Below are 18,033 nucleotides of genomic sequence, written 5' to 3'. Positions count from 1 at the left end.
GTAGCCCAAGAACTTTTAAGATCTACTCTCAGCAAGTTTCAGTTATGCAGTACAGTATTATTAACTATAGTCACCATACTGTACATTACATAAACTATTGTATTTTTAAAATGACCTCATAGAATGTTAGTAATTCACTATTGGAGGCAGATTAAATATACATTTTGGCCAGAATGTCAAGTGTTGAATCATATTCAGCTGAAGCTAAAGCTAAATATCTCTGTCATAGAATGGATGTGCTGGAATACATGGAAAAAAGTCTGAAATTTCAGCAAAACTATTGAAATATTATTATAAAAGTTATTAGTGGCCAGATTTACTTTTGACAATATACAGGCATTCTCATTGCTCACCACTGTCTGCTGTTAGATTGTTCCTGCAGTCACTGTACCATCCTACACATTCGTGATACTAAATAGATGGTAGCTTGGCTGAGGTGGGTAGAGGAGCACCATACTCTTTGGCTAGTTCTGCCGGAATAGCCGAGGGTAATGGTGCCCCTCGCAATTAAACTTGTCCTCTCTAAGAGTAACTAGTTAAAGACTGGGTAATAGACTAGGTGAAGACTTATCTCCTCGTTAACTGCTAGACTTGGAGATTTGTTTGATGATCATGAGTTTCATTGAAGGAATCCCCCAAATTGAAGCATTGTGCACTGCTTTTTTTCCCCCATATTCTTTTCCATTATGGTGTATTACAAGATGTTGAATATAGTTCCCTGCGCTATGCAATAGGACCTTGTTGTGTATTTTATATATAATAGTTTGTATCTGCTAATCCCAAACTCCTAATTTATCCTCCCCCAGCCTTTCCTCTTTGGTAACCACAAGTCTGTTCGCTATCTCTGAGTCTGTTTCTGTTTTGTAAATAAGTTTATTTGTATCAATTTTTTAAGAGTCCACATATAAGTGATATCATATGGTATTTGTCTTTCTCTGTCTGACTTACTTCACTTAGTATGATCACCTCTAGGTCCATCCATGTTGCTGCAAATGACATTATTTCATTCTTTTTTATGGCTGAGTAATATTCCATTGTGTATATATATGTGTGTGTGTGCACACACACACCACATCGTCTTTATCCATTTATCTGTCAATGGACATTTAGGTTGCTTCCATGTCTTGGCTATTGTACATAGTGCTGCTGTGAACATTGAGGTGTACGTATCTTTTTGAATTAGAGTTTCCTCCAGTTGTATGCCGAGGAGTGGGACTACTGGATCATATGGCAATTCTACTTTTAGTTTTGTAAGGAACCTCCATACTGTTCTCCATAGTGGCTGTACCAAGTTACATTCCCACCAACAGTGTAGGAGGGGTTCCCTTTTCTCCACACCCTCTCCAGCATTTATTATTTGTAGACTTTTAAATCATGGCCAATCTGACTGGTGTCAGGTGATACCTCATTGTAGTTTTGACTTGCATTTCTCTAATAATTAGCGATGTTGAACATCTCTTCATGTACATTGTGCACTGCTCGAAACATTCTTTCTGATTGTTTTCAGAAGCATGCTTAAGATCACATATATCTAACTTTCTGATATTTTTGCTGCTTTATACAATTAGTTGATTGAAAAAAATCCATCATTAATTTTGGCTCCAGAAATGTGGCAGTAGAGCAATGTTGTTGACTTTCAAGATATACAGAATTGTTTCAGTATCTCCTGTATCTCAGCTTTCACTGCGTGTACACCAACTTCAGCTTTGTTGGAATAGAATGACGTGGGACTTTTTATTATGTAGGAAAAATGTGAACTCTCCAGGTACATCAGTTTTGTTCAAATCCTCCCCCCCTCTTTTAAAGCAGATTCTAATGAATAAATTACTTCTTAATAAATAATCATTGGATTTAGCAGGCCTGCTATTTTTGTATTCTTATCTGCAAAGTAGAATATTATGGGATTTTGTTGTTGTTCAAGCAGCCTATGTAATAGGTACTAGCTCTTCTCCATCTTGTTTGAGGATATGGTATAAGTACACAGCCTCTTATACATCATGAAATTAGTCTTTGGCTGAAGGAGGAGGAGGAAAGTGTTATACTCCTTTTATGCTTTCTGGTTCTGTTCATTACACTGTGCTGTAATTACTTGCTGAACACACAGCTGGTGAGTGTGACCAAAACTTTGAATGCTTATGACTTGCAAGACACATTTCACCATGTTTGTTCCATTGTCAACAATAGTTGGCTTTCCCTGTTCTTCACTGGGTTCCATTCTATACTTCTTCATTCTGATTCATTCTGTTAGTGTGAGAGACAGGAACTATCTCAGCCAGAGAATAAAGCAGGAGCAGAATTGAATGCATTGTGAATGCACCACACTGTCTTATTTAATGGAAGTCTCCAATTGTTCCTGCACGTCCAAATGTCTGATGTACAAGATACAGGAGTAGCATGTTTACTAATACCACCATTGTTCTGTACATGTCTCAGTATAAGAAGAGAATTTTGGTAACATGTTTTCCAGAAGTACTCTTGATTCTAGGAGTCATAATTTTGACAAGTCTGGACACACTTTCATCTTCAATGAGAGGATTAGAGAGGTTGGCTTTCTTTAATAGTCATTTGACCAGCTTATTTTTCAAAATTAGCCTCTGTGTACTTTATTAAGATTTTAAAATTGTGTTGTTTTGGAGTTTGACTACTATAAACAAAATGTGCTTAAAGTACCTTATTTTTCTCAAACATTTTCTTCTTTTCTTTGAATTTTTTATGTGAATACTTTATTTTGTATCAATCAAGAATGACTTCATGGTCAGAAAGAGAAAGACAGTTACCATATGATATCACTTATGTGGAATCTAAAATATGATACAGATGAATTCATTTATAAAACAGAAACATTCACAGACATAGAAAACAAACTTATGGGGACTTCCCTGGTGGCGCAGTGGATAAGAATCTGCCTGCCAATGCAGGGGACACAGGTTTGATCCCTGGTCTGGGAAGATCCCACATGCTGCGGATCAGCTAAGCCTGTGCGCCACAAATACTGAGCCTGTGCTCTAGAGCCCGCGAGCCACAACTACTGAGCCCACGTGCTGCAACTACTGAAGCCCGCGTGCCTAGAGCCCGTGCTCTGCAACAAGAAAAGCCACCGCAATGAGAAGCCTGTGCACCACAACGAAGAGTAGCCCCCGCTGGCTGCAACTAGAGAAGGCGCGTGCACAGAAACGAAGACCCAGCACAGCCAAAAATAAATAAATTTATAAAAACCAACAAACAAAAAGAAAACAAACTTATGGTTACCAAAGGGCAAGGGGGTGGGGGAGGGATAAATTAGGAGTTTGGGATTAGCAGATACAATGATATATACAAAATAGATAAACAACAAGGTTCTGCTGTATAGCACAGGGAACTATATTCAATATCCTGTAATAAACCATAATGGAAAAGGAAAAAAAAATGACTTCATGGATGTCATTGTGATTGTATAGTTTTTCCTATTTTTGAAGATTTTACATTGCAAATCATAAGATCTGGGTCTGATAATGATTTTTTTCTATTGTCTCTTTTTTTAAAAAATTATTTTTATTTTATATTGGACTATAGTTGATTTACAATGTATTATTTTCAGATGTACAGCAAAGTGATTCACTTATACATACATATATATATATATATATATATATATCCTTTTTAAAATTCTTTTCCCATTTAGGTTATTACAGAATATTGAGCAGAGTTCCCTGTGCTATATAGTAGGTCCTTGTTAGTTATCTATTTTTAATATAGTAGTGTTTATATGTCAATCCCAAACTCCCAGTTTATCCCTCCCCCCAACCCTCGACCCTTTGGTAACCATAAGTTTGTTTTCTAAGTCTGTGAGTCTGTTTCTGTTTTGTAAATAAGTTCATTTGTATCTTTTTTTTAGATTCTGCATATAAGCAATATCATATAATATTTGTCTTTCTCTGTCTGACTTCACTTAGTATGATAATCTCTAGGTCCATCCATGTTGCTGCAAATGGCATATTTCATTCTTTTTAATGGCTGAGTAATATTCCATTGTATATATGTACTACATCTTCTTTATCCATTCATCTGTCACTGGACCTTAGGGCCTCCATGTCTTGGCTGTTGTAAACGGTGCTGCAGTGAACATTGGGGTGCATGTATCTTTTTGAATTATGGTTTTCTCTGGATATATACCCAGGAGTGGGATTGCTGGATCATATGGCAACTCTATTTTTAGTTTTTTTTTTTTTAATTAATTTTTATTGGAGTATAGTTGCTTTACAATGTTATGTTAATTTCTACTGTAGGGAGAAGTGAATCAGCTATACATATACGTATATCCCCTCTTTTTTGGATTTCCTTCCCATTTAGATCACCACAGAGCATTGAGTAGAGTTCCCTGAGCTATACGGTAGATTCTCATTAGTTATCTATTTTATACACAGTATCAATAGTGTATATACGTCAATCCCAATCTCTCAGTTCATCCCACCCCCACTCTTGATATCCATGTTTGTTCTCTAAGTCTGTGTCTCTGTTTCTGCTTTGCAAATAAGATCATTTATACCATTTTTCTAGATTCCGCATACATGCGTTAATATACGATATTTATTTTTCTTTCTGACTTCGCTCTGTATGACAGTCTCTAGGCACATCCACCTCTCTACAAATGACCCAGTTTTGTTCCTTTTTATGGCTATTATTCCATTGTATATATGTGCCACATCTTCTCTATCCATTCCTCTGTTGATGGACATTTAGGTTACTTCCATGTCCTGGCTATTGTAAATAGTGCTGCAATGAACATTGGGGCACCATGTGTCTTTTTTTTTTTTTTTTTTTTTCCTTTTTTGTGATATGCGGGCCTCTCACTGTTGTGGCCTCTCCCGTTGCGGAGCACAGGCTCCGGACGCGCAGGCTTAGCGGCCATGGCTCACGGGCCCAGCTGCTCCGCGGCACGTGGGATCTTCCCCGACCGGGGCACGAACCCGTGACCCCTGCATCGGCAGGCGGACTCCCAACCACTGTGCCACCAGGGAAGCCCGCCATGTGTCTTTTTGAATTATGGTTTTCTCTGGGTTTATGCCCAGTAGTGGGATTGCTGGGTTATATGGTAATTCTATTCTTAGATTTTTAAGGAACGTCCATACTGTTCTCTGTAGTGGCTGCACCAAGTTACGTTCCCACCAACAGGGTGGGAGGGTTTCCTTTTCTCCACACCCTCTCCAGCATTTATTGTTTATAGACATTTTGATGATGGCCATTCTGACTGGTGTGAGGTGATATCTCATTGTAGTTTTGATTTGCATTTCTCTAATAATTAGCAATGTTGAGCGTCTTTTCATGTGCTTTTTGGCCATCTGTATGTCTTCTTTGGAGAGATGTCTATTTAGGTCTTCTGTCCATTTTTTGATTGGGTTTTGTTTGTTTGTTTTCCCCTCTCTCTTAGTTTTCTGTCATCTCCTGATACACCTGAATTTTGGATACTGTGTATAAAATATAGTAGAGATAATTCTAGGTTATTGATAATGTCATTTTCCTCCAAAAAGGATTAACTTTTGCTTCTTTTAGTCAGAATCAGAGATTGAGCTGATTCACTGCTTTTCCTCAGATTTTGTAAAGCTGTCCTATTCCTCCTTGATCCTTACTTCCTTTCTTATTCTCACCCCTTTTCCTGTTTTCCTACTAGGTGGTTTTGTTCTGGTTGATTTGCAAAAGCTCTCTTTGTATGTAAGAGACAGGCTCTTTGCCTATATGTGCTACAAATGTTTATCACCAGCAAATACGGTTTGTCTAACTGCTACATTTTAGGATTTTTTAAAAGGTTTTTTGTAGCCTTTCTATTGTCCTTTTAAAATGTTAATATTGCACAAATATTTATAAACTACCCACATATAATCACAATACACTTATACATCCACATGCACAGACAAGACATTATTAATTATATTACTCAGGTTCTTTATATCATAATTTTTGAGGGATCAAGGTTGATTTGCCAATGACTAATGGTAGTGATTTTACCCTTTCTCATGATAAAGAGTGATGTTCTTGGTCTTTTTTTTTTTTTTTTTTTTAATTGCGGTACGTGGGCTTCTCACTGTTGTGGCCTCTCCCGTTGCGGAGCACAGGCTCTGGACGCGCAGGGTCAGTGGCCATGGCTCACGGGCCTAGCCGCTCCGCGGCATGTGGGATCTTCCTGGACCGGGGCACGAACCCGTGTCCCCTGCATCGGCAGGCGGACTCTCAACCACTGCGCCACCAGGGAAGCCCTGTTCTTGGTCTTTTTTACCTAGAATTTGATCTTGTCCAGTGTTAAAATGTTATATGATCCATGTGTTTTGGAAATGCTGGGGGTATGGTGTAGATTCTGATTTTGTCTTTGTCTCTTTAATTCAGGATTCTTCAGTTCTTTTCCCCCTTCTTTTAAGTTAGAAGTAAAGAATGGATTCTATGGTTAAATAACCTGAGAGATATCATAGGAGGAGAAAGTGGGCCTGTACCTGAGTCTTAAAGTATAAATAGGATATGAATGGGTAGAAGTGTGTGGGCCTTCCAGACAAGGGAGAAGGATTAAAAAAGAAATGAGGATAGGGTAGAAAATGAAGTATGTTCAGAATGTGAAAAGCGGCTCTCGGGAGCAGGAAGTCAAGAAATAGGAAGCAAATGTGGGTTAATGAGGTAGGATCACATTCTGGAGGATCCTGAAAGCTAGGTGGAAAAGTAATTCTTTATAAATTGGCTATTCTTAATGCAAATAACCAGATAAGTACATATGTACAAAATAAGCTTTGTGTCAAAGCTCGCTGTACGGAATCATCCGTCAAGCTTGTTTGTCTTGATTCATTTTCCTTTATTCCAAGAGCTCAGAGCAGTGCACCACGATTCACATTAGCTAACCTGATGCACATTCTCTGAGTTTCATTTTGTATCTGACATTCTAACCAGGTGATTTTTAGAGAGATGGTTCAGATTGGTAACCTCGCCTCAAAGAGATATTTTAAGTCTGTCATATTGTGGATCAGTTGAGAACTGCTTTCCTTCAGTTCTGTTTTTCTCCTTCCTTTTCTGCTTATGCCCACCCCCAACATCATAAATGTAAGTTTCCTTGCATATATTAAGCAGATGAGATGAAAATATGCTAAATATGGGGAGATGGCCATGTCTGCAGGCCTGGACTGTTCAGTTGTCTCTCAAGAAGCCTGTAGGATGGTGGCTTATTGAGAGTTGAATGAAGCAATGAATACACTTGCCAATAGTATTTTCAAGTACCCACTATGCACAGATGATGTGGAAAGATGCGGAAGCCAGGACCTTCTGTTGAATGATATCACTGAGTTTGGGATGGTCAGCTCTTCAGAAACAGCACTTTTACTTCCAAAGGGAAATTGAGAGAACTGAGTGTTTTCCTTTTAGCTTTGACATAAAATCGTATGGTTTTTCTATTCCCAGGGGACTCCTTCTCACAGTTCCGGTTTGCCGAGGAGAAAGAGTGGGATAGTGAAGCTTCCTGCCCCAAACAGGTAAGGTGAAGCGCTGTCTGCAATGTGGATTGGCTCTTCTCAAGGCTGGAGACCAGCACCTTTCACGTTGTTGCGATGGAGACTTCACATACAGGAGAGTCTAGTCATTCATGTACAGTTCAGCCTCAGTGACCTAAATTGCTCAGAAAGTTTTCAGGGAGCTTAAATTATACAGGCTCTTGGAGCCGGAGTTGACCTTTATACCTGGCCATCTATGTGAACTACTTATATAGCTCATATATGACTATAGTTCATATAGACTGGGTTGTAGGGCTGAAAGTTTATAGTCACGATTTTGAGTGGATTACTTTGCCATTTGGCCTTCCTTCTTTTCCCTTTCTGTGAAAATTCATCTAAGGCTTGAGAATTAATTTATTTCTCCCACACTGTTCTTGGTGTTAGGTAAGAAAATCCTTAACTTTATAGTTTTAAATAACTCTTCTTCTATGATTAGGAGAATAAAGCTATAAAATAAGAACAAGTATCATAGAAGTCTTTCAGTGAATCCATAGCACCCACACATTTTGCTTTGTACTCCTGCCATATTTTCCTCCCAAGGAGCTTTGATGATTCTCCAGGCAGGATTTCACTGAACCTTTCCATACGAGAGACAACAGGTATTCTCACCCTTTTTAAAATGCACAGAGGATGAGTAAGTGCTGGCGTGGCATTTGCTTCCGACTCCGGGGCTGGAGCATACTATCTGATACAGTGATCAGACAGCCTGCCCACAGCTTCAGACAGGAGACCGGGCAGCAGACCTGACGGATAAAGGGCGGGACCTTCCTCCCCATTCCACTGTCAGCTCAGTACACACACAGTAGGTGGCTCACACCCCCAGGTGGGCTGGCTTCACGTTCAGTTGTTTGGGACGGACATTGACTTAAAGACAGAGGGGAGGGAAGTGACTTGTAAAATGACTTCCTGTTCCTGTACAAAGAGTATGTTTTATAATATAGAAAAATTTGGGAATTAAAAATATTTGTTTTTGCTTGGGTCTGTTGGGGCATGTCCCTGAGTATGGTTTAGAATTCTAGCACAAGTTGTAAACAGACGAACGCAGATCATGGAGGAATTCAGTGAAAGCCAAACAACTCCCATTTCAACTCCTTTGCACCATGTTGGCTATCAGAGAACATTTTGTTACCCTGAGAGTTTCAAATAATTCTAAGGTTCTTTATTTATCAAAACACATGTTCTTTATTAGATATTTTATTAGATGTAGCTTATTGGAAGATGAATGAGACAGAGACCATGCTTGTTCATCGCCCTAGGTCCCTTACCTTAGCACAGTGGCTGACACATACTAGATGGTTGGTAACTATTTACATGATAAATGAAAAAGAATGCAACATAAAATAAGTGGTATAATAAATGAATGAACATAATACTGTGGGAGAAAGCTGCTTTGGGCTGGAAGTGATTGAGAGTAGGAGCATGGGATAAAGATCATTGAATGGGCCTTGGTGGATGAGTATGTTCTGGTAGGTTCTGTCTGGGGAACAACAGGAGAATGATGCGATCTGAAAGACCAGGCTGTGCTCAGAGTTGGGAGCATAGCTGGAGTGTAGCTGGAGTGTGGATTCTCAGAAGAGGCAGCTTCCAGGGTGGGTCTGGGCCACTTAGTACCAGTGGTTGGTTTGGTCTTCTTTTTTTTTTTTTTTTTTTTTTGCGGTACGCAGGCCTCTCACTGTTGTGGCCTCTCCCGTTGCGGAGCACAGGCTCAGCGGCCATGGCTTCACGGGCCCAGCCGCTCTGTGGCATGTGGGATCTTCCCGGACCGGGACACGAACCCGTGTCCCCTGCATCGGCAGGCGGACTCTCAACCACTGCGCCACCAGGGAAGCCCTGGTCTTCATGTTTATCTAGGGGCAGTTTAGCCTGTGGGTCAGAGCATAGACTTCAGAGATGCAAACCTGAGCGTAAATACTAGTTCTCATCTGGAAAATGGAACTGATAATAAAATGTAACTCAGAGTTGTCATGAGGATTATATTAGATTATAAATAAAAGTCCTTCTGTGCAGTTCCTGACACAGAGGAAACACTCAAAATTAGCTCTTATTACTACTGTTCCTTATTACTGTTTAGCAAGACAATGGAAATGGCTAGACTGGACCTCCGCAATATTGGGAAGGAGGGACTGAAGAGGTCAGAGGCTGGAGGCTGGGAGAGCAGGTAGGAGGATATTACGTTGGGTGAACTGGAGGGGACGTGGGCCGACAGCATGGGCCGTGAGAGGGAAGACGGTTCACTGGCAGATGGGACTGGAGGACGTGGTAGATTGCGTCACGGGCCAGACGTGAGACATGAGGACAAGAAAGATTCGCAGGGGCGCTAAGCTTCCCAGCACGCTGATGAGGTGAGCAGTGATGATTGATGGAGCGAGAGAAGGCAAGCTTGATTGTGAGCATCTTGAGTTGAGGTATTAGTAGGACACATCCCAAACTGCATCCATCACTTCGCCGCCGGCACTGTTTTGTGTCCCACATCTCTCCTCACTCGGTTCTCTTTATTTTTGCTTACTTGAGAGAGAAAAAGAAGAGAAGAATCTGTCTATCTACCTGTCTATCTATCAGTTGTTCCTCTTGTGCTTCTCTGTCCCCAGCACAGCCAGTGACATGAAGCAGTGAAGAGTTTGCCAGTGGGTCCTGGCGGAGGCCCCAAAGGGCACCCTGATGGGAGAGGGCCCAGTGCTGTCCCTGTGACTTGCCTTCGTGTCTGTGTGGCTCACATGCAGGGTGAGGGGAAGGTGGCCTGGCAGTCAGGGTCCCTGCTTCAGCCGTGTTGGCCCCATTACCGCAGGGGAGTTGGTCCCTTCAGTCCATGAATGGCGTTTTCAGACCTGTCCTTTGGACAGTGTGGGGACATGTGAGGAGGGAATGGGTGGGAGGAGAGCTGAGGGTGAAAAAATTAGGTCCATTATTTTTTGAAAATCATCTGAAGCTTTTTCTTTCATTCCATTTTTCAGTTGTGTTGACTAGTGACTTATTTAGTCAGTAGAGCTTCCTCGAGCAACCACTGAGCAGTGGGTGGCCCGCCGTGGTTCCTGAGTGCGTGGCTCTTAAGGGAACACTCAGGCCCACCCCTGAGAGCGCAGTTCTGAATGAGGCCTGATGCTCTGTACATGGAAAGCGCCCCAGCTTTCTCTAAAGTGTCGCCTGATCTGGGCACTTCCACTGTAAAGTGTCCCCGTGGTCCCTGAGTACCCAAATGAATGTGCACAGTGAGTGCTGGAGCTCTCGAGGAAGGTGCAATGGTCTGATCAGAGGCTGTAAGTGGAGTTTCTAGTAGGTTCCTTCCTCACCAAATGGTGTACCTTTACACAGACACTGAGACTCGGAGTCTGATTGGCTTCCTGGACAGGGAGGAACCTTCAGGAATAGATTCTCACCACCGAGTCTGTGCGCACACTGATGGCGGAGAAGTGGGGTTGGAGGGACTTTGTTCTAACAGTCAAGGCTGGCCTCCTGCCCCCAGCCTCCGAGTCTGCAGGAGAGGAGGCGCTGGGGTGGCCAGGCTGCGTGCTCCAACTGTGAGTGACTGTCAGCGTTGGCCAGGTGGATGTGGGGATGGGGCTGTCCGGGCAGAGATGACCCGCCAGTTATTTACAACATGGAGCAAAAAAGCTAATTCATGGTGGTTATTCCAATTAAATCTATTTTCAAATTCACACTTTACTATTACAAGCAATTCACTTCAGCTCCCTTTATATCTAAGGCCTTCAGCTGTAGCCCTTTAGCGGACAAACTGGTGACAAAAAAGGGGAAGTCTTCTTACACGGTGGTGTTTGATGGTAGGTTCTAGGCTCTAGGACTGCTGCAGGGAGACGAGGAGAAATCACTGTGCTGGGCTGAAGTGTCTTGAGGTCCTCATGGAGGCGGTGCCCTATCACCTGGGCCTTGGATGGTGGGTGGGAATTGGAGACGTGGGGAAAGGAGACACTCCAGCAGCTGGAGGTCCATCACTTGGGACTCAGCACATAAGCACAGCCTGGCCATTCCCTGGATCTCACGGACTTTTCATTGTTAACGATATACCTTGTAGCCGTGTCACACATGATGCAAAAGGGGGGAGGAAGTTTGGGCACTTCTAGCTGGACCCCTGCACGTCTCAGCGGGCCTTCTCCAGAGAGCTGAGACAGCAGCATGTGAATGGTTGGCAGGCATTGTGGACGGAAAGTTCTTGCTCTTTTATAGGCTGAAAGCAGGGGGTCTACCCGGGTGACTCTGCAGACACCTTGGCAGTGGGAAGGGTGAGATTTCCAGTTTGTAATGTGGTGACTTACTCGTGGGTTAAGCATTCAGGATCCCACTTTTCTAGTGGTTTGAGAGGTCTTCTCCACACTTCGAAACAAAGACTGGCCGTCCTGGTCTTGATCAAACACTTGATGTGCTGAGTGCAGGACTGAGGCAAGGCCTGCACATGTAGTGCATTTCCCACTCTCCTGCTCCCTAAATACTCTATGTTTTTAGATGTAAGTTCCTTTTTTTCCAGGGTGAGGGGCCACACCTGCTGCTGCCAACCTTGCTTACCTTAGAGCTAGCCATCTCCGGAAACTTTCAGAAGGGCAGTTGAAAAGCTGTATTGCTTCTTTTGACCCCTGTGTACTGCTGTTGTGAGGCTCAGGGGTTTGAGTGGGTCTGCATTTAGTGTTGGCGCTCTACTTGAGAGCACCAGGAACGACTCCCCACCTCCAGTCATTATAAACTCATCTACCCAAGGCATCCTTACAGTGGAAGGGAGATTAGACTCCATGACCCCTGGGTGTTGTTCTCTAACTTGAAATCAGTGATTGCAGCGTACGTCATGGTTCTACCTGGGTCTGTGATAGTCCTTGGTAGACAAGGTGGTCCGTGGTGTCTGCCTCTAATGTGGCAGCCACCTTTTAGTTTTTCCTTCTCTTGGGTGGCCGGGGCACCTAGAAACAGCCGTTAGGGGTCATGCGATAGCCTGGAACGTTTTCTCAGACATGGTCAATTTGCGAGGGCATTGCCTAGATGGGATTTTGCGTCTGTGCACGGGAAGGGAGTTCAAGGGACTTATAGTGTTGGCCTCACGCAGAGTGCTACCAGCTGGAGGGTAAATTTCCATCCTCTGCTTTCTGGTTGGAAGAGAGAGAAGCGTATGCCTCATGGGCTTCTTTGGCTGTGACTGTCCTCCCCATCAGACTGCTGAGACAGCTCTTCCCTGCTCTCCTGAAGGCCAGCCATCTGAATCTGAGGGAGATGTCCAGTTAAGCGTATACCCCATGGGCTTCTTTGGCTGTGACTGTCCTCCCCATCAGACTGCTGAGACAGCTCTTCCCTGCTCTCCTGAAGGCCAGCCATCTGAATCTGGGGGGAGATGTCCAGTTAGATTGCATTAAGTGCTTTGAATTTTTTTCAGTAATTCCAAGAGCATCCGCAGGTTCCAGGTTTCCGTGCAGCCTTGATGTGAGGTGATCACCACCCTGCTGCTGCTCTGGCAGCCTGAGCCGTGGCTCAGGAAGGTGCTTTTGGCTTTGCTTATCTTAATGCAGAGATGGTAGAAATTAGAACCATCTCAAGTGTGATTTATGATCTGATTACTCCCAGCTAAAAGTAATAGATGATTTATTTACAGTTACTACCTATCGTCTTGTGCTCTTTTATTTCTGAAAGGTCATATGTAATCATCTTTTTTTTTTTTTTGCGGCACGTGGGCCTCTCACTGTTGTGGCCTCTCCCGTTGCGGAGCACAGGCTCCGGACGCGCAGGCTCAGCGGCCATGGCTCACGGGCCCAGCCGCTCCGCGGCATGTGGGATCTTCCCGGACCGGGGCACGAACCCGTGTCCCCTGCATCGGCAGGCGGACTCTCAACCACTGCGCCACCAGGGAAGCCCCATATGTAATCATCTTGATCAATAATCTATCTTTTTTTTTTTATATAGAATTCAGCATTTTATGTGGACTGTGAGTCATTGGTTCGAGCCCTTCAAGAACTGCCTCTCTCACTCCGACTCAATGTTGCTGCTGAATTGGTCCAGGTAAAAACCCTGACAGCATGCTGAGGCTGGTATGAATTAGGGCAGGAGAAGAAGAAGAATGAAAAATATCCCCCTGCAGGATGGTTCAGACTCAGCGTTTCCTTTCATCAAGCTGAGCGTTTTGTATCAGGTAGAATTTCATAAAGTTTTGAGGGAGAATGAAATACTTTTTAAAGGTTTTTTTCATTTTATATTTGAAACATTTTAAAGGATCAAATGTAATAGAATTGAATGAAATGTAAAAGTATAGAGTCTGCCTTGTATTGTACTCAAAATGTTTATGTGCCAGGCTTTGTGTTAGGCACTAAGGTTACCGTGGTGAACAGACAGGCATGGTTCCTGCCCTCATGGAGCTTAATCTATTGGGAAAGACGGGTATTGAGCAAGTTATCAAATGATAAGTCCTGTGAAGGGGAAGGACAGTATGCTGTGAGAATATGTAATAGTGAACCTGATCGACTTTGGTGTGATTAGGAATGGCTTTCCTGAAGAAGTGACAGATAAGCCGAGATCCAAAGTATAAGAACATTTGAGTTGGGATTTAAAGAAGAGTGACCCAATCAGATCTGCATTAACAACTGTGCTAATAACAATAACAGTAACAAGGAACATTCTGGCTGCAGAATGGAGAGAGGACTGTACTGGGGTGTCTGTGTTTAGGGTAAATCCGCACATGCACACCCATGCAAGAGTAGAGTGGATGAGGGGAGGCAAATTAGGAGGCCACTGCACGGTTCAGGTGAGTAATCCTGTAGCTTGGACCAGGCTAATGATGGTAGAGATGGCAGGGAACTGGACTTTACCAAGAGGTGTATTACAAAAGTAAAATTAACGGGACTTGGTGAAATACTGGACATGGAGAGGGAGCAGGGAAAGAATTTTCTAGGTTTTCCAGCCTGTGCAACTCAGTGGTAGCTAGTATTAGGAAGGGTGAGGCTTGGACATTACGGGTTTGTGTCTCTGAGATGTCAGAGTGAAAGTATTAGTCAGTTGGATATAGAAATTTATAGTTCAGAATCAAGGGTTGGAAATCTAAATTTGGGAGATATCAGTGGTAAGGTAGCTGAGAGAGGAGGGGCCCGAGGGCTATACCAGAAGGAACTTTGAAATTGAATTGTGGCTAGATTGGATTTTGTTAAAAAGTGAAACCCTAGGCAGTACTAGTTGTCAGTAGAATCCCAGCAACTAAGATGATCAGTTCTGTTCTGCAGTTGAATGTGGTGCTAATCGTAAGCATAGGCAGGTGTGCTCAGTGGGCGTCCACCCAGTTGTCTCTGTGGCACTTACGTCAAATTTAGGGCAGCAAGCAGAATCCAGGGCTGGAGGACACTTAAGGGCAGAGAAGTAGAGAGGATCGCATTTGCCTCTGATGGGGAATCACCCTGGGACTTCTTTAGGAGTGTTTGGGGGTATTGGGGCTTGTCTTAGTGATTGGGTGAGCACTCCTCTTCCTCTGGCTGTCCAGAGATGGTCAAAGTCCTGACATACTTGGTTTGATCCCACACAATGAGGAGTGGTTAACAGAACACATCAGGGAAACACTGAGATGAAGGTGATGGGGGCCCCAGGATTGAGGAGAGAAATGGGAAGTGTTGTGAGCATTTCAAAGTGAAGGATGATGTTATCAGAGGCAGGCCTCGGAGGAGAGATATAAAATAACTGTACTTTTGTAAATAGTAACTTTTAACTATCTAGCCAGGTTTCCCCACTCCTCTCATGAGGTAGAGCGGTTATTCTCAACTGTGTTTGCATGTTAGACTCACCCGGGGAGTTAACAAACAAAGACAATGCCAGCCAGCCAGTGCAGACCAGCTGAATGACTCCAGGATTAGAACAGGGGACCACATCCCATCTTCGCCCTGCACACTGACAGTGCTGGATGAATATTTAAGTTCCTTGTAAAGCCATGCGGTCTTAAAAGCCCCGAGGAGCTGTTAGCAAACTGGATCTGCTCAGGGTGCTTAAGTGTACAAATAAGGGGACAACACCTCCAACAGCAGCTGACCCTCCTTCTGAACCTACCCACTGATGCCAGCCTGGTCACCACAGGCCTCCCTCCAGAACTGTGGTTCTCAGCCTTCCTCTACATTACAGTCACCTGGGGGGAGGGTTTAACTTTATTAAATTATAACGCATAGAGAAGAGCGTGCGTGTGTAAGTCTTTACACATGCAGATCAAGGATCAGAACGCTGCCACCACCCAGAACCTCCCCCCACCCCCCGAGGCAATACTTCCCTAAGACCACTATCCTGACTTCTCATACTCAAGATTAGTTTTGCCTGTTGGGGGCGTTTTTACAAATGTAATCAAATGGAGTGTTTTCTTTCCTGTCTGGCAGTTTTTACTCAAATACCGTTCCTAAGGGTCGTTCTTGTCTTCCTGGTGCACTTGTTCCTTCATCTCCTGCATTTGTGCATCTTGGTACAGTGAACAGATCCGACCTGCTGATTACTTCTCCGTGACTTTTTACAAACGTTTGCCTCGTCGCAGGCTTAAGTATACATTCACATAGACCTACAGGACTGTCCTTTCTCAGGCTGGTGACAGGAGTGCACAGCCCTTTTGATTTCAGCTCTGAGCAGGTTGGCACATGGCTGAGGTGGGCACGGTAGGGAGGTCTCCCACACTTACCCCTGCAGCAGTAAGAGCGGTGCTGGCAGGACCTGGATGGAGACACTTTGTGACCTTCCTGTCTGGATTGAGTTTCCTACTCCACAAAGTCTGATGGCTTCCTTTGCTTTAATTTCTGCTTAAGCAAATACGGCAGGACTCACATTAACTCAGATACTGTGCTTCTCTTTCAGACTGCCCTTCCTTTAGAGCTTCCTCAGGTGCAACCAAAGAGAAATAATGATGGCAAGGGACTAGGGATGCAGTTAAAGGGGCCCTTCGGGCCTGGAGGAAAGGGGTCCATCTCTGAGCTGAAATCTGCTGCCGCTGGCTGCCCCATGTACCTGGGTAAAGACAGCCTAGGACCGGGCCCTTCCAAGGGTTCTCAGAACCCCGCTTCCCCACTGCAGTCGGCAGCAGACGATTTGGAAGAAGAACTAGATCTGCTGCTTAATTTAGATGCGTCTGTAAAAGAGAGAGGTGACATCTTAGCAGACCAGACAGCTCAGGACCTGGAATCTGAGAAAGATGAGGAGGTGGCCCAAGAAGAAACAGGTATGGTTTTCATTTTATTCCCCATCCATCTTCTCGATTCTGGTGTTTTTCTGCGAATAGCTTCACCTCTGTCACATCCCTACACATCTTCATCAGTGTCTGACATCGATCTGGCCTTGTCCACTGACATCTATTTCTGTGCTCACGTCTCTGCTTCCCCCTGAGCTGACCTTTCTGACAACATTGCTCTCACTCGATATACTGGGCTTCCAAAGCTGCTACCTGCCTGATTGCAATCTTAAACCCGGGGCTGCAAATTGAACTCGTGCTGTAAAAGGCATTTCGATACCCGCGGCCTCAGCTGTGCAGCAGCAGACCTTTTAATCGACTGTCTGAACAGGCCTGTTGATCAGTTCTTTGTGCTTCTTGCTTGCTATTTCAATCTTGGTTTTTTTTTTTTTTTTTTACAAAAGAAGACTTCCTCATTTGTGCATGTTCTGTTAGATGGCGGGCCATCTGACAGGGAGAGGCCTAGTGACTGCCCCGTCCATACACTGCATTCAGGACCCTTTAATGGCTTTAGTTTCCAGGAAACTAAGCTGTTAGTCTTTTAAAAAAAAAAAACTAGTGAACTGTGAAATTCATCATCCAAATAAATAGAAGAGAGCAAATCTCTACTCCATTTATGAATTCGTTTAGGTATTACTGGATCTTCTTAGGGAGCAGGAAAATAATAGAACGTTTCCCCTTATCGTGAGCAAATCAGAATTTGGCTGATTTCCAGCATGGATCAAACCCCAGGGAAGCGTTAACCCTCGGTTCTGGCACTAACGTGAAGTTGTTAACGTCGCTTTTATTTTTTTAGATCCTGCAAAACCGTCTGCGTTGGAAGGAAAGAACGTGGCATCTGAGCAACCGAGTATATCCAGAAATGTTACTGAGGAAGAGCTTGAAGATTGGTTGGACAGCATGATTTCCTAAACTCGATGAAAGAAAAAAAAAAAAGAGAGAGAGAAAGAAAATGAAAAGTGCCTGAAGCCAATTTTGGTTGCCTTGTAAGGGAAGGCGGGCCCAAGGCTGTCCTTCCAGAACAGCTGGTTTACAAGCACAGCCCGAGCCCGTGTGGCCATCACGCTTAGCAGTAGACGCCTACCTCCCCCATGTTCAACAAATCCGAAATGAGACAGTAAGAGGCTCGCTGCATTTGTTCTCTGGCTTAGTAATTGAATAGATTTCTTAAGGGCAGGAGATGTTACGGCCCTTGTGTCCAGTTTCTTCCTCTCAGCTTTTACAGCATAGCAGGTGCTGCTGATGAAGAGAGCTAAGCAACCAGGCATGCATTCGGCCAAAATAAACAAACGCTGGTTTGTGGATTTTTTTTCTTCCTTTCTTTCTCGTGCGGGGAGCCGTGGGCTGTTTGTTAGTCTCCTGTCCCTTTTC

The 18,033-nt window shown here is 43.7% G+C and overlaps 1 protein-coding gene across 1 annotated transcript in view; it reads left to right on the top strand.

Moving 5' to 3' along the window:
- AVEN (apoptosis and caspase activation inhibitor) overlaps positions 1-17,966 on the top strand; it is a 198,325-nt gene extending 180,359 nt beyond the window's left edge. The window contains exons 4-7 of the mRNA XM_032621722.1: positions 7,411-7,481; positions 13,392-13,487; positions 16,293-16,653; positions 17,459-17,966. Of these exons, the coding sequence (XP_032477613.1) occupies positions 7,411-7,481; positions 13,392-13,487; positions 16,293-16,653; positions 17,459-17,574 (644 nt within the window). The 3' untranslated portion in view covers positions 17,575-17,966. The remainder of the gene's footprint in view (positions 1-7,410; positions 7,482-13,391; positions 13,488-16,292; positions 16,654-17,458) is intronic.
- Positions 17,967-18,033: the final 67 nt, after the last annotated feature.

Source organism: Phocoena sinus, chromosome 2, assembly GCF_008692025.1.
Source record: "Phocoena sinus isolate mPhoSin1 chromosome 2, mPhoSin1.pri, whole genome shotgun sequence".
Taxonomy (NCBI): Eukaryota; Metazoa; Chordata; class Mammalia; order Artiodactyla; family Phocoenidae; genus Phocoena; species Phocoena sinus.
This window is presented reverse-complemented; position numbering and strand designations above follow the sequence as displayed.